The 15,429-nt window shown below is 43.0% G+C and overlaps 1 protein-coding gene across 2 annotated transcripts in view; it reads right to left on the bottom strand.

Annotated features, from left to right (window-relative positions):
• Nucleotides 1-15,033, bottom strand: part of LOC149796848 (tyrosine-protein phosphatase Lar-like) — a 97,032-nt gene extending 81,999 nt beyond the window's left edge. For both annotated transcript variants that reach the window (XM_089961486.1, XM_089961487.1), the window contains exon 1: nt 14,895-15,033. In XM_089961486.1, the coding sequence (XP_089817612.1) occupies nt 14,895-14,961 (67 nt within the window). In that variant the 5' untranslated portion in view covers nt 14,962-15,033. The remainder of the gene's footprint in view (nt 1-14,894) is intronic.
• Nucleotides 15,034-15,429: the final 396 nt, after the last annotated feature.

The following is a 15,429-nucleotide window of genomic DNA, read 5'->3' as shown; positions in this document are numbered from 1 at the left end:
AGCTAGAACAGGATTTGTCTACTTGGGACCTGAGTCAGGATTGGGATACGAGGTACAGTGTTTCGCTTGCGGACTGAAGTTACGAATGGATCTATGTATCTATAAAGATTCAGCTATTCTGGAGCATACTCGATGGTCTCCGAATTGCCCTTACCTTTCTATGGCCTTTCCACCCATCACACTACGGTACAATGTTGACGGTACCTTAGAGACGGTACCTTCCAGAACAGGACATAAAAAACGTAAAAAAGGAAAGATGTACAAGTTGGAGACTGCATTGAGACTAGTATAAAAAAGGGGCTATGGTCAAGATCGATAGTTCATTGTGACTACCAAGACCGAGCGAACAAGATGAATACTTTGAAAAAGACATCGTTTCAGTTTGGGGATTGTAAAAAAGTTGTATCTTCCTCTAGTGTGACTAATACTGGATGGATAAGACCCAGGCATTGCGACGGAAAATGTCCGGAAGGAAACTGCGATTGTCCATGTGGTTACCATTGTAATTGCGTAACGGAGTTTGCAGACGAGTGCGATTGTGAGCCTTGCGATGGGACCGATGCTGTACCTTGTGACCTGAGCGATGCCGTAAAGCATCATGGGAACTTTAGTACCCCTACCCCTATCATGGAAAGTGATGCTGTGCGTGTCAGACCTGTGGGATGCGAAAGTGATGCTGCTCGTCCTCTTGGACATTTTACTGGGTTTCGTTTTAAAGGGGAATGTCCACCTTCACGTCTACCCCCTTACGGATGTCATCCAGCCCTGAGCAAACTCCTACCCATGTCACTCAACCCTCATCGAAACGAACCTGTGAAAGACGAATATTCGTTTCCTGTGCGTTCGTCGGAATACTGCGACTTTGAAAATCGTCTTCAATCGTTCAAAGGAAAATGGCCAAAGTATCTGGGAGGACCGACCCCCGAAGAATTAGCCAGAGCCGGATTTTTCTACTTGGGCGAAGGAGATAAAGTCAAGTGCTTCAGTTGCGGTGTGTCACTTCACCACTGGGAACCGCAAGATTCGGCCTTCGTTGAACATGCTCGATGGTCACCGAATTGTCATTACTTACCCTTAGTGGGACCGAGACATTGAAGTAACTTTTTACCATAATCATCTGTTCATGGATACTTTACAAGAGAACATTCGTGCTTTGCCTGTGGAGTTGAAAGAACGCATTTACCGAGAGCTGGTCAAAATACAAGTGAAACGTAAAGAACAATTGCATCCGATACGTCACCGGTGTTTGAACCACTGGTACCTGAAGGCTATACAAGGACTGATTCAATTGAAAGTGTTCCATTGGACAGACATTGATCAACGACCTCCTGGTTATAAAAAGGAATGGTTTGGTATTGACGATTCTATCTACTACATTGTAAACGTACTGCATCTAATTCCAGAGGAAGAGTTAACGAATTACCAACATCTTTCACACAATGTCAACTTGGTGAAAGAGGAAACTTCTGAACGAATTGTAATGTGTAGATTAGTGACTCAACGATTTAAATTCGACACTGAAGTGAAACCATGTTTGTGCAAAGAGTACATTTCTTGTGTCAGACCAAAGAGGATTTAGTATGACCTATTCATGGATACTTTACAAGAGAACATTCGTGCTTTGCCTGTGGAGTTGAGAGAACGCATTTACCGAGAGCTGGTGAAAATACAAGTCAAACGTAAAGAACAATTGCATCCGTTACGTCACCAGATCTTTAACCACTGGTACCTGAATGGTATAAGAGAACTGATTCGTCAGAAATTCTTTCAATGGTCAGACATTGTTCAACACTTTGAGGTCGCTAATGATCGACATGTTCATAATTATGGTTACTTCGAGATTCACCTAGTGCAACGCATTGAGGAAGACAAGTTAAAGGATTACAAACATATTTTACGTGGAATCTACTTAGAGGAAGAGGAAACACCTAAACGAACTCTGACGTTTCGGTTACAGTATGCAAGATTTAGATTCCCTACTGGAGAACGAAGATCTCTGGCTAGAAAGTACGTCTATTGCATCCGAAAAAAAGAGAATATAAAAAGAGGTTGCCATGCCACGGTTTATGTCACATGTCATCCAACAGATTCCGTGGAAGGCACTCAATGACCATATTCAAACCGTGGATCATTACCATCGATTATTACAAGAACTGTATCCATTCAATTTTGGACGACAAGTGGTGTGTGTCTTAGTGACTTGTTTTCTGGGATTTCGTTTACCAGCCGATTCTTTGTGGACTCTTTACGATCAGTACTTACCACCTCCATGGCCTTAAATGGTCACGAAAAACTCCTTTTGTTCAAAGCCTTGCGTTTTCATCTGGATACTTCTCGACCTCAACAGGAAAAAAAGATTCGTCAACTTTTAGCGACCCAAGACGTGTATGACGATGTGTGTGTAGCTTGTGACTTACACCCTCATTGGACAGATGTTCGTGATTGGAAAAAGGGGGGTTTTGAGGTTTGGACCCAAGAAGTGGCCCAGTATGCACAAGAGTTGTTCAAGGAAAAAAGTTACTTTTCAACCTGTGTTAGTGACGGTGCCAGAAGAACCCGTCACCGAGAACAACCACTCGCTTCAGGACAGGACTGTCATGGACATGCCTGAAAGGTCATTCCGGGAGGACACTTGTGTGACAATACCTCAAGTAGAGACTGTAAGAACATTACACACTGTCCCTAGGACATCTTCGTTACCCAAAACATGTTGTACAGACACTTGTTTATATTTCACTTTGATTGTTTTGCTGTGTTTTATATTCCTGTACATCACTATTTGGGTTGTATGTATTTTTGTCTTTCGTGTTCATATTTGAAACATTCAATAAACGTGTTCTGAAAAAGTATATAAACTCTTGTCTTGTTTGTTTTTTCGTGTCACAAGTGACATTTCTCATACCATGGCTACCTCTGCTGTCTCTGCTCCCTCTTCCTCTACTGTCAAAGTCATCGACGAACACTTAGATCGTGCCAGTTGGGAGGCTTTGTATCTTCGCCATCCCTTTAACATGCTCATTGCTGGACCTAGCGGTTCAGGCAAAACCGAATTCGTCAAACGTTTGATCGAACATAAACATCATTTGATCGATCGGCCCCCTCAACGGATCGTGTGGTGCTACAAAGAGTGGCAATCGGCGTACAACCTCTTGCGAGAAAGTCAAGGCGATTCCATCGTGTTTGTGGAAGGCATTCCTAAAGAAGACGACGGCATCGTCTCTGACTCCCGTCTAACCCATTTGGTCATTTTCGACGACATGTTAGGAGAAGACGAAGAAGAAATTAAATTGTGGTTCACGCGCAAAGGGCATCACCGTAATGCCAGTGTCGTTTACATCACCCAAAATTTGTTTCAACAAAGTAAAGCCCATCGCACCATCAGTCTCAATGCGCATTACGTGGTCTTGTTTAAAAGCCCTCGAGATAAATCGCAAGTGCAAGTCTTAGCCAAACAGTTAGGAACGCCTTGGCTGACTCAGGCGTACGACGATGCCACTCAAACTCCACACGCCTATTTGCTCGTCGATTTGAAACCTACGACCCCCGAGGATTTGCGATTTCGTACCCACTTGTTTCACCACTGGTGCCAAGACGGAGGGCCTGTCCTGTACACGTCTCCGTCCTCGACTTCATTTCACTCCTCCCATGAAAAAAATCTATAAAAACCTCAGACCCTTTTTCGTCTGTTTCACACAGTGTGAACATGACGTCCCTTCAGTCGCATCTTCCCGTCAAATTGATTCGTGCCTTGTATGGCATCAGTCGAGAAAAAGATCCACAAACACGAGCCCGTGTCTTAGAAGCTAGTCTCAAAGAAGTCTTACGATGGTTCACGGTGACGGCACGTCAATTACTCCAAGGAATCATTCAGATTCCTCATCAAACCCAACGCTTTTTCGATCGAAACAAAGTCGCTTTGGTCCAACTGGCCGATCCCCGCATCGACACTCAAACCAAAAAACAAATCATTTTGAAACCTGGAGGGAGCGGTACTCTAGGAGGGGTCATCATTCGCTCACTCTTAAGATGGGATCCTAATGCCCCCAAAGTTCTCCCCAAGACAAAAGTCCAACGAAGCCCCAAGAAGAAAAAGAAAAAGACCAGGTCCCCAAGAAGAATAACTTCTCCAGTGGCAGGACCCTCCTCTTACCAGACACCACCACCATCACCCCGGAAAAAGAAAAGAAGCCCCCAGAAAAAGAAACAGAGAAAAAGTCCCCAGAAAAAGAAAAGTCCACAGAAGAAGAAGAAAACTAGTCGCAAGAGAGGCACTTCGGCCAGGACGCAACCTTACACTCGCAAGCCACGACCTGCCACAGCGTCTCCGGCAGCCTCACGTTTGTCCACTTCTCCGTTGATGTCACCAGGAACTGAAGAGTACTTGGAGACGTTGATCACACCAAGAACTTCTCCGTTGATGACCCCCAAAAGAACTTCCCCAGTGGCAGGACCTTCCAATTTAGCGGCAGTGGCTGCTGCTCACAAAGTACCTTCTCCCAAAATCAAAGTCCATGAAAGATCGGGCATGTTACAAAGTTTACTGGATTTGTCCAAGCAAGAACTGGCTCGATTTAGTCCGTTACGTACCCCTGCACGACGTGTCATGCCTGTCCTCAAACTGATAAAACGTAAAGACAATCAGTGGCGACGAGTTCCAGTATAAAAAGACCTGTGACCAAGTCGGGGGTATCAGTGAACTTGTAAAAGATGTCACCTCCAAGAAGCCACAAAAGAAAGAGACAAAGGCAGACGCGTCATCCGACAAAGCGCTTAGCCAAGCATCGACGTTACCCTAAAAAAAGACACAGTCGTTCCAAGAAAAAGAGGCGTCAACAAAGGGGAGGATTCCTTGGCGATTTTCGGAAAAACATTGTCACCTTTATGACAAAGCGATAGTCCCAGAAAAAAAGATAAAAGGGTGTGCGTTAAGTCATCGACGTTAGTGTCTGTTCGGTGAATGTCCCGGAACCCACAAGCAAAAAATGTCACCCTCCAGAAAACCCCAAGGAAAAAAAAGGAAAGGACTGCCACCACGTTTAGCCAAACATGGGGACCTGTTATCTGTCCTGTCCAAAGCTTCTCCACCCCTACGAAAAAAACTCATTCAAACGGCCTCCAAAGAGGTCATCGATACCGTGTGCGAATGTTGTTTGAACGTTTTGAAAGGCACGATCCCTTTGTCCAAACACCAGAAACAATGCTTAGGCAAACATCGTCACGTTCTTCGGAAAATGGTTCAAAAGAAAATTCCCATTCGTCAAAAAAAGAAGATGTTGGTCCAACGTGGAGGCATTTTACCTCTCTTGTTAGGCCCCATACTGAAAGGAGTCTTGGGAACCATGTTGGGAGGACTGGTGGGAGCAAGATAAAAAGGCCTTCGGAAGTCCCAAGATCTCAGAATTCATCCCTGACAACCCCATGGAAGGACGAAAACTAGCTTTAGTGCCTTACAAACGATGGATGGAATACCATCGGTGGCAAGAACAACGCACCCCGCATTTACCTCCCAATCCCAATTTGAGCGAAATGTCCCAGTTACAACACGAATTGCAGTCCTTGATGGATCGCCAAGATTTGTCCGAAACAGAAAAATCGCAAAAGTACGGTCAACTCTTGCAACGATTGCAACTCTTTCACCAGAAAGCTTTAGACGAAACAGCTCTACCCACTCTGAAAGATTTTAAGACCTTGATGAAAAGTCCAGCACCATCACCAGTACCAGTACCAGTACCAGTACCAGTGGTCAAGACAGAAAAAGGAGAAGAAGAAGAGGAAGGGTTTCTAACTCCACCAGAAAAAGTACGCAAGTTAACAACACCACCTACCTCCAGAATTGGATGGATTAAAAAGATGATGGCCACCCCTTCTTCATCACAAGAGAAAAAGAAAGTGAAGACAGAAGTGAAACAAGAACCGATATCCCCTGCACAGACATCCTCCTCCTCCTCTTCGACACCTATTGCTGGTCGCACACGCAAAGCCTTGCAATCCAAGAAAATACCCCAAGAGAAAAAGAGTAGCCTCTTCCAAGAGTGGGTGCCTTATTAACACATCAACCAACACAAAAAATGGAAAAAGTCTTAGCCAGCATTTACTACGATCCCTCCCATCCTGCAGGTTACGCAGGAGTTCAAAAATTGTATCGTGCTGCCAAAACTCGACTGAAAAGTCTCCGTTTACCTCAAGTGCAACGATGGTTACAAGAACAAGCTACCTACACTTTACACAAACCCATTCGACGCAAGTTTGCCAGAAGTCGCACCTGAGTGGAAGGCATCGATCATCAATGGCAAGCCGATTTAGCCGATGTCTCTCATTTGGCCAGCTACAATCGCGGCTACAAATATTTGTTTTGTGTCATCGACGTCTTTTCCAAATTTGCCTGGGTCGTGCCCTTGACTTCCAAATCGAGCAGCGAGTTAGTGCGAGCCCTGCAACGGGTGTTGAAACAAAGCGGTCGTCGCCCTCTTCGATGGCAAACGGACAAAGGCACCGAATTTCTGAACCAAGCTTTCCAAAAAGAATTAAAGAAACGTGACATTCATTTTTTTACCACCGAGAATCCCGAAACCAAAGCCAGTATCGTGGAACGTTTTCAACGTACTTTGAAAGAACGCATGTGGAAATATTTTACGCATCACCACACTCTGAAGTACATCGACATCTTACCGCACCTGGTGCAAGCGTACAACCAATCTTACCATCGAAGCATCGGACGTGCCCCGCAAGACGTGACTCCCGACAACGAAGTGCTGGTGTTCGAGCGCCTGTTCGGTACGTCCCCGACGAGGGCTGTCCCCAAGAAAAGTGGAGAGTTGACCGTGGGAGATTGGGTGCGCATTGGCAAAACCAAACGCACTTTCGACAAAGGTTACTTACCTAACTGGACGACCGAACTGTTTCGCGTCACTGGACGAGTACATGGCCGTCATCCTGCCGTCTATAAATTGGAAGACATGAACGGAGAAGTACTCAAAGGAACGTTTTATTTGCCCGAGTTACAACGTGTCACCAAAAAAGAAGACGACGTGTACGACATCGAAAGCATTCTCGAACGCAGAACCCGTAAAGTGGGCAAACGACGTGTCAAAGAAGTCAAAGTACGTTGGAAAGGATATCCACCCAGTTTCGATTCTTGGATCGACGCTTCGCAAGTCATCGACTATAAAAAGAAGAAGTGACCATCATGCCCTTTCACACAGCAGCAGACGCAGCTACGTCGACCAGTCCTTCTTCCCCTAGTTCTTCTGTGCAAGATTTACAAAAACAACCCTTGTGGGTGTGGTGTGGAGAACGTGTGCCTAAAACGCAAATCGTCTTTTTCTGCCAAATCTTCGTGGTGTATTGTGTCATCGGGGCAGCCATCGCCAATTTGAGTTTGCAACAAGGAGACAAACAATTGTGGACCATTTTATTGAGCAGTTGCATCGGTTACCTGCTTCCCAATCCCTCCCTGAAATTCTCCTCGAACGGGAACCTTGTGTCCAGTGCCAGTGCCAGTCACCACTCCAACAACCACAACCAGAACCCCATTTTGGGCGGAGACACACCTCTGACATCCACTAATATTCCCTCTGACAGCCACAGAACTCTGGAATTATGAGTCACCAAAACCAATTTTACTTAACCTTACCCAGTGACAGTTCCATGGAGGTGTTTCCCCACAACACGTTGTGCTGTTACACAGCCAAATTACCTCAGGCCATCCCCTTAGATCACGAAGCCCATTGGGAAGTGGCTTTAGTGGAAATCATTCACCCGACCCAAGTCCTCAATGTCCTTCCCAATCAAAATTTTTTTCATGTGGAAGTTCATGACGAGTCATTGCAACAGGAGTTGAATAAGAAAGTCATATATGACAATAAAACCTATAATGAGAAAACTCAAAAGTGGACCTACCACTTTTTCATTTCCCCAGGCTATTATTTTAGTGGTCAACATTTGGTCAGCACCATAGCCTCCAGGTTTAATGGCGTGTTTGGGAAAGCTTTGGAGCATGTCAACAAAAGTGTCACCATGGAGTACCACAAAGTAGCTCGTCGCTTCTCGATGAAATTTGAGCGGAGTAAAATCATGTCCATTTTATTTTGTCCTGAATTGTTTGACATGTTGGGCGGAGACATGAGCCTGAGAATGAGCATACTCAAGAACAACGAATTACCCATCGTTTACGACAACGAGTCTTTTAGCAAGTTATTTCGTACCCCAGTAGAACTGAACCAAGGACTGAATTTGATGTTCGTGTACTCCGATGTGGTGGAATACAACGTGGTGGGACACACCTCCGTGCCGTTACTGCGTGTCATTCCTTTCAAAGTGGATTCTGCCGCAAACGCTGACGAGGAAGGTGGAAACACTTACCACGTTCACCGCGAATTTGTCCATCCTCATTATTTGCCGGTCAGCAAGTCGTATTTGGACACGGTCAACATTACTATAAAAGGAGATCTGGGACAAAATATTCCATTCACCAAAGGAAAAGTCACGGTGAAACTCCATTTTCGAAAACGGTTCTCTCACGATTCGTAAGTAAGTCATGTATCCAGTGTACCAAGGGGTTGCACGACAGCGAGGACACGGTTTAGGAGACATGTTAAAATCGGCCTTTCGTTCGGTGGCCCCGGTGTTGAAACCGATGGTGACACGCGGATTGCACGCCTTGAAAGATGCGGCACTGACGCAAGGCAAAGAATTTCTCCAAAATGTCATCATCGACAAACAAAACCCTAAAGAAGCCTTCATGAGGGCAGGCAAAAATGTCCTGCTGCAAACGGGTAAAGACATTTTAGGCCGACGAGACACACCTATAAATGCCCTGCACGCTACCGAGTCAGGCATTCAGCAAGGACAAGGCAGAAAGAGACGACGAAGAAAACACCCTTTCACCAGACTTCAAGCTAGAAAAGCCAAGAAAAGAAGAACCGTTCGAGACTTAGACGTTTTCGATTATTGAGACACAGAAAAAATGATGCACCGAGAGTCATGTGCTTGTTCCAAGACGGAACTGGATATGTTTGCCATGCCCCCCACCATGATGACGATGCAAGAATCCCAGTGGGTGGAATTTCATCCCGTCTCCTCTTTGACGGATTCCGCTCCCATCGAGTTCGAAATCAAAGGACAACCCGAAGATTACATCGATCTGAATAGCAGTTACCTGTATTTGAAAGTCAAAGTGATCAAAACTGACAACACCAATCCTGGAGCCAATGATAGGGTAGCGCCCGTCAACAATTTCATGCATTCCTTGTTCAGCGAAGTGGACTTGTACTTGAATAACAAACTGGTCAGCAGCAGCATGGATACTTACCCATATCGTGCCTACTTGGAAAATCTCTTGACGTACGGAAAAGAAGCCAAGAATACTCATCTGGATGCTTGCGTGGTATGGAAACCTGACACGGCAGGTGCAGGCACGTTTAGCGACACAGCCCTGACAGAAGATGACAATCCTCACAATGTGGGGTTTAACACACGTAGAACTAAAATTCTGCAAGGACGTAGTTTAGAACTGATGGATCGTTTGCATTTGGACATGTGGTTACAAGAAAAGTATTTACTGAACGGAGTTGATATTCGCCTGAGACTGAATCGTAGCACTGCCGCTTTCCATTTGATGGCCCATGCCAACGAATACAAAACTGTTATCCAAGAAGCCAGACTTTACGTACGCCGTGTGGAAGTGTTACCTAAAGTGGGAAACGACATCAGTCAGACGTTGAGCAGAACGACCGCCAAGTATCCCATACGACGTGTGGAAGTGAAAACGTTCACCATTCCTGTTGGACAGCGATCCATGATCGAAGATCATCTGTTCCAAGGACAGTTACCCAAGCGTTTGATCGTTGGTATCGTCAGGAATTCAGCTTTCAATGGACTTCACAACGAAAATCCTTTTGAGTTTCGACACTCTAGCGTGTCCAAAATCGAAGTCAGTCGAGACGGCAAGACCTTGTGTACACGACCCTTTGAGCCTAACTTTGCCCAGAACAATTACTTGAGATCGTACTTGTCCCTGTACGAAGCCACAGGACAGTTAGGAACCAATACCAGTCACGGCATTACGTACGAAGATTATGCAGGAGGCTATGCTTTGTGGGCTTTTGATTTCACTCCAGACCAAGGCAGCGACGAAGGACATTTCCACCCTATAAAATCTGGCCAGATTCGTGTGGAAATTCAGTTTGCAAATCGAGACCCTGCTGATCCAACGTTGAACGTCATCCTGTATGCAGAATTTGACAATACAATAGAAATCAACAGTTTGAGAGAAGTCATTCTAGATTATTAGAAGCCATGGAAGACTGTTATCCCTCTTTACCTAGTGAAGAAACTTTGGACATGAAATGTGAGGAGACCGTGGAAGGAGAAGAATCTCAAGACAAAGACGAAGAAGATATCATGATGAAGTCGAGATGGCCAGAACAAGAAGCTCATTTAGTCTCCTGTTTTGCCAAACACTTGGTCGACAAAATGACGGAATTGATCAAGAAAAATTGTTATGGATGTCAAAACGATCATCCCAGTCAAATTCAACACGATAAATGCCTGATGTTGAGTCAAGAAGAAAAATTGGACGAGTATCTGGACGAAGCTTGGAGTCTCATCTCAAACAAAGACGTGTTGCACCAGTGGTATAAAGACTTGCGTGAACATTCTTGTCCACCATTAACCACTCAAGAGATCCATCGTATCGAAGCTCTCCTGAATCAGAGTGAGGAAACAGAACGAATAACCGTTTATTCGTCAGACATTTTCAAGCAAAAAGTCAGGATCGAATTGACGACTTATTATTACCTGTGAAGAAGAAAAAAACACAAATCAATGGATACCTGGGAACTTTATTACCTTTTGAACCATAGTTCGTATACGGCTTCTTGGAATCCTGTCGTCTGTGCTAAAGATGAACTCCCTCATCGCAAACCTAAAGACCATCAAGCTTACGTGATCAACACGGACGAAAGTCATCTCCCAGGAACCCACTGGGTAGCCGTCTACTTTCCTCAAGAAGGCTGTGTGGAATATTTCGATTCGTACGGATTGCCCCCTTTGGAAGACGATATCATCGACTTTATGAGAAGAAATGCTCAAACCACCCGATTCAATAATGTGAAATTACAAGGCACAGATTCCTTGGTGTGTGGACAATATTGTGTGTATTTTCTGCATCATCGCAGCCTGGGCTATTCCTTAGAACATTTAGTGACTCATTTCGATCCTCGTTCTTCTGCTAGAAACGATGTGAAAGTAGATCGATGGTTTTGTGACCATTATGCTTATCTTTTGTCTCAAGCTAGGAAACGTAGTGTCCATCAATGGCCTAATGATTTCCAACAGTGGAAATCACAATTTCATTCACAACGTTGTCAGCCTTGTTTAAAGTAGATTGTATTTGAAGAAAAAAATTGTTTGATGTTATCATGTTGGATTATTGTTAAAAATGTTGATGTTTAGTGTTAAGTGATTTTTTGAATAAAAAATGTTGTGTTTAGAAAAAATGCCTTTGTGGTTTGTTTAGCTATAAGAATGTTGGATTGATGCTCTTTCATTTCTTACTATCCCTCTCATGAACGTTGCGGCTCGAAAACCGTGTGGGGATGTTTTCCTTCACGTCCGCGCTTTAACTTTAAGAACCGGGTTGTTCCCAGTCTAGCCATCCATTGTCGACTCATCCTCCTAAGAAGATGTGCTCCAAACTAGCTAAGCTCAACGAAGCCTACGTGAATTTGCATAGGGTCAGACACAGTCTGATACCGAAACCAGAAGAAATAGAGAATGTGAGAATGTTAAAAATCACTGAAGACCTGATAGAAGAGCTCTTCAGAGAAGAAATGAACAGGGAGAAAGAAGAATGGACAGAGAAGTACAGACTTCAGAGACAGCAGCAACAGCAGCAACAACAGCAACAGCAGCAACCTGAAGCTGACAGAGGCTTTGTCGATTGTCGTATCGACACTAAAGAGTTCTTCTTCTCTTTCCGAAGAAGCAGACCTATTGCCAGAAAGTCTATCCTCAGAGGACATCGCATTCTTAGAAACTAAAAAGAATGCCATAGCAAAACCAAAAAAACAGCCCTTTTCAGGGCTACCCAATACTCTAGAAAAGAAATAACGATCGATTTGCCAGTGTGTGTAGGTAGAGTAGTGTGAAAATAAACACTAACTCTTTCTTAAAAATGTGAGGATATGTGTTTGTGTGTGTGTTTGTAAGTGATAAAGTAGGTTGGTGTGGATAGTAGATTAAAATGATGTTTGGTTTTTTGGGCTGTTTGAGATGTATATTTGGGGTTAGATTGGATTGCCTTGGTATGTGGATAGTCTATTGAAGTGATTTATAAAAAATTTTAAAATAGTGATGGGTAGCATAAAAAAGTGAGTGAGTGTTTCTTTTAGGTCCGCGCGTTGTTGTTGTTGTTTTTTGGTCATGATCTAGGTAAGATGAATTTTATGTTATTAGGGGATGTTTTCCTTCACGTACGCGCTTTCACTATAAATTGAAACTCGTTCGGCAGTCCAGCTACCCTTGTTGATTGATCAACACCAAAAATGAACACGAGACTGGAGAAACTGTTGGAGCTTCATGTGCATCTGGAATATGCCAGGCGCATATTAAATGAACTGGCCGCGGAAGCCATTGTCGAGGAGGGAAGGATAAGAGAGGAGGAAAGAAGAAACAAAGAAGAGGAGGAGAGAAGATATAAAGAAGAAGAAAGAAGATACAAAGAGGAGGAGAGAAGATACAAAGAAGAGGAGGAGGAAAAGGAGAGAAGAAAAAATTTCAGAATCCCAGAGAGCGAAAATTGGGATTCTGAAGCGACATATCCTGCCTCTGCTCTCTCTCCCCAAAAGGTAAAAAGTAACTGGGGGATAAGATGTGTATGTGGCGCCAGGCCTGGAAGGTGCCACCATTAACCAGGTGTCCATGAAGTTCCAAACAAAACAGCCCTTTTCAGGGCTACCCAATAATCTAGAAAAGAAATAACGATCGATTTGCCAATGTGTGTAGGTGGAGTAGTGTGAATATAAACACTAACTCTTTTTTAAGATAGTGTGAGGGTATGCGTTTGTGTGTTAGTGTGTTTGTGTTTGTAAGAGCTCAGGTATGTTTGTGTGAATAGTAGATTATGGGTTTCTTAGCGTATGTGAAGAGTAAAGTTAGGGTTTTATTATATGAAATGAGAAAGTAGGGGGATGTTTTCCTTCACGTACGCGCTTTGTTTGGTCATGATCTAGGTAATATCAATTTTATGTTTTTAGGGGGATGTTTTCCTTCACGTTCGCGCTTTAAGTATAAAACTAACAGTGTTTGCCATTGGAGCCCATTCTACGGAATAAGCAAACAAGAAGATGCCAGCAGCTTCAGCTTTGTACAACAACCTTATGGGAAGTTGGTATTGGATGGTGGATGGATTGAATGTAGCAGAAAGGCTTGAACAGGAATGGAGGCATGCAGTGACAAAAGACTTCGTCTCAAGACAAGTAACCAGCCTCCACTTAGCCATCGATATAGTAAAAGAAATGATAGAGGATGAGGAGAAGAGAATCAGAGGTTTAATTAACCCACCGTATGTGAAAGTGGGTAAGTTGAAAGAAGCGATAGTTTATGTGACAAGTGTAAGGTGTTTTTTAGAAGACATTGTGGAATGGACAGATTGGTCTTTCGTGAAGTGGGGCTTAGACAAGCTTAAGAAAGCGGAAGAAGTAATGAGGAATGTGCTGACCGAAGAGGTCAAGAAGATCAAAGAAAAGTGGTCAAAGGAAAGAAAAGAAGAAGAAAATAGAAAGAAAAAGGAAGAACTAGAGAAACTAAATGCAAACTGGATGAAAATCCAAGAGAAGTTCCGAGCCATGGGTCACCCGGACTGGTTGCCGGAAACAGAAAAGAAAAAGAAGAAAGGAATGATGGACAAAATAAGAGGATGGTGGAAGAAGTTAAGAAGTTAAAAGAAGAAGAAGAAAAACCCAAAGGCCCTTTTCAGGGCCCCCATATTTCTCGAAAAGAGATAGCCTTTTGAATTGCCTACCCCTTTTTTTAAAAAAATTTTTTTTTAAAATTTAAAAAAAAATCCCATGTTAAATTCCCCTTGTACGTAGAGTGACCCACGATTTATTCCCATGTTAAATTCCCCTTGTACGTAGATTGACCCACGATTTATTCCCATGTTAAATTCCCCTTGTACGTAGATTGACCCACGATTTTTCGCCATGTTAAATTTCCATTGTACGTAGATTGACCCAGGGGTGTTTTTAATGGTAATTCCCATTGTACGTAGGGTGACCCCATTCACTACTTATACTGCTATATTTAATAACGAGTTTGTTTTTTTTTTCTTCTTATACAATGCGACACGGATAACATATAACAATAGGTCATGTAATTTCAGTCATTGACAGTTTCCACCACTTTCCACGATTCGTGTAGAAACTAATTATAAAATGTGAATACTTGCAGTTTACATTTTGCTGTTTGGAGTTTGTTTATTGCATTTCTTGAGAACACATCTTTTACTGAATAAATGTACAGTAGACGGTCTGCACTTAATACATTTTATGAGCTGTACATCCTGATTTGGAGATAGAGAAAGAGAGAAGAAGAAGAAGAAGAAGAAGTAATACAATCGAAATAGGCCTAAATATGAAAATATGGGTCTGAATACGACACAAGAGAGCAAATATATTTCCTAAATGAAAAATTAGTCCTTCTGATGATATCGCCACTGCAAGCGATTTAACGTATCTCTCAGTGATATAGAGAATATCTCAATATGAAATATATTATACATTTTTGTAGGAAATGAACATTGGGCTAGTCAGTCGCATGGTAATACGTTAATGAATATATATGTAACTCATATTTTAGATTGAGATAATCCAAATGATTTTAGTAATACTTACATAGGACGATATTGCAACCGATAATCACAACACCAATGCTGAGTGTTATCAACAATGCAAAGTTCATCCTCAGAAACTCTGAAGTGTACGTAGAAGTTAGCGCCACGGTTCTAACAGGCACACAAATGACTGCCCCAGGTCCAATAGTAAGACTTAATACTAGAAATCCCCTTTAATCGAATGCAATGCGGAAGAAAATAGATAAAGAAACTTGACATTACCCCTTAGCGCTGTTATCGGGTTAAGGAAGGATTTTTCTTAAAAGACCTTTTAACTGGGTCATGATATACATGTACTTATAAAATTGACCCTTTGCTTCATGATGTTTTCAGTAACCGTTTTATATGTCGTTTATGCACCAACATATTAAAAATAGAGAAGTTTGAATACTTTGTTCATCAACCATATTTGTAGAGGGCAACGAGGATTGAGGGACGGTATTTCTGGTGTTCTCTCTTGTTTTCTTTTTCTTTGAGTTTCGTTTCTTTTCGTTTCTGCTTTCTTTCCTTATTTTATGTCAGTCGTGTTTTCTTTG

The sequence above is a fragment of the Sinohyriopsis cumingii genome, chromosome 6 (genome assembly GCF_028554795.1).
Source record: "Sinohyriopsis cumingii isolate HCF-2022 chromosome 6, ASM2855479v2, whole genome shotgun sequence".
NCBI classification, from domain to species: Eukaryota; Metazoa; Mollusca; class Bivalvia; order Unionida; family Unionidae; genus Sinohyriopsis; species Sinohyriopsis cumingii.
The sequence above is the reverse complement of the archived record's forward strand: the minus strand, read 5'-3'. Positions and strand labels throughout refer to the sequence as shown.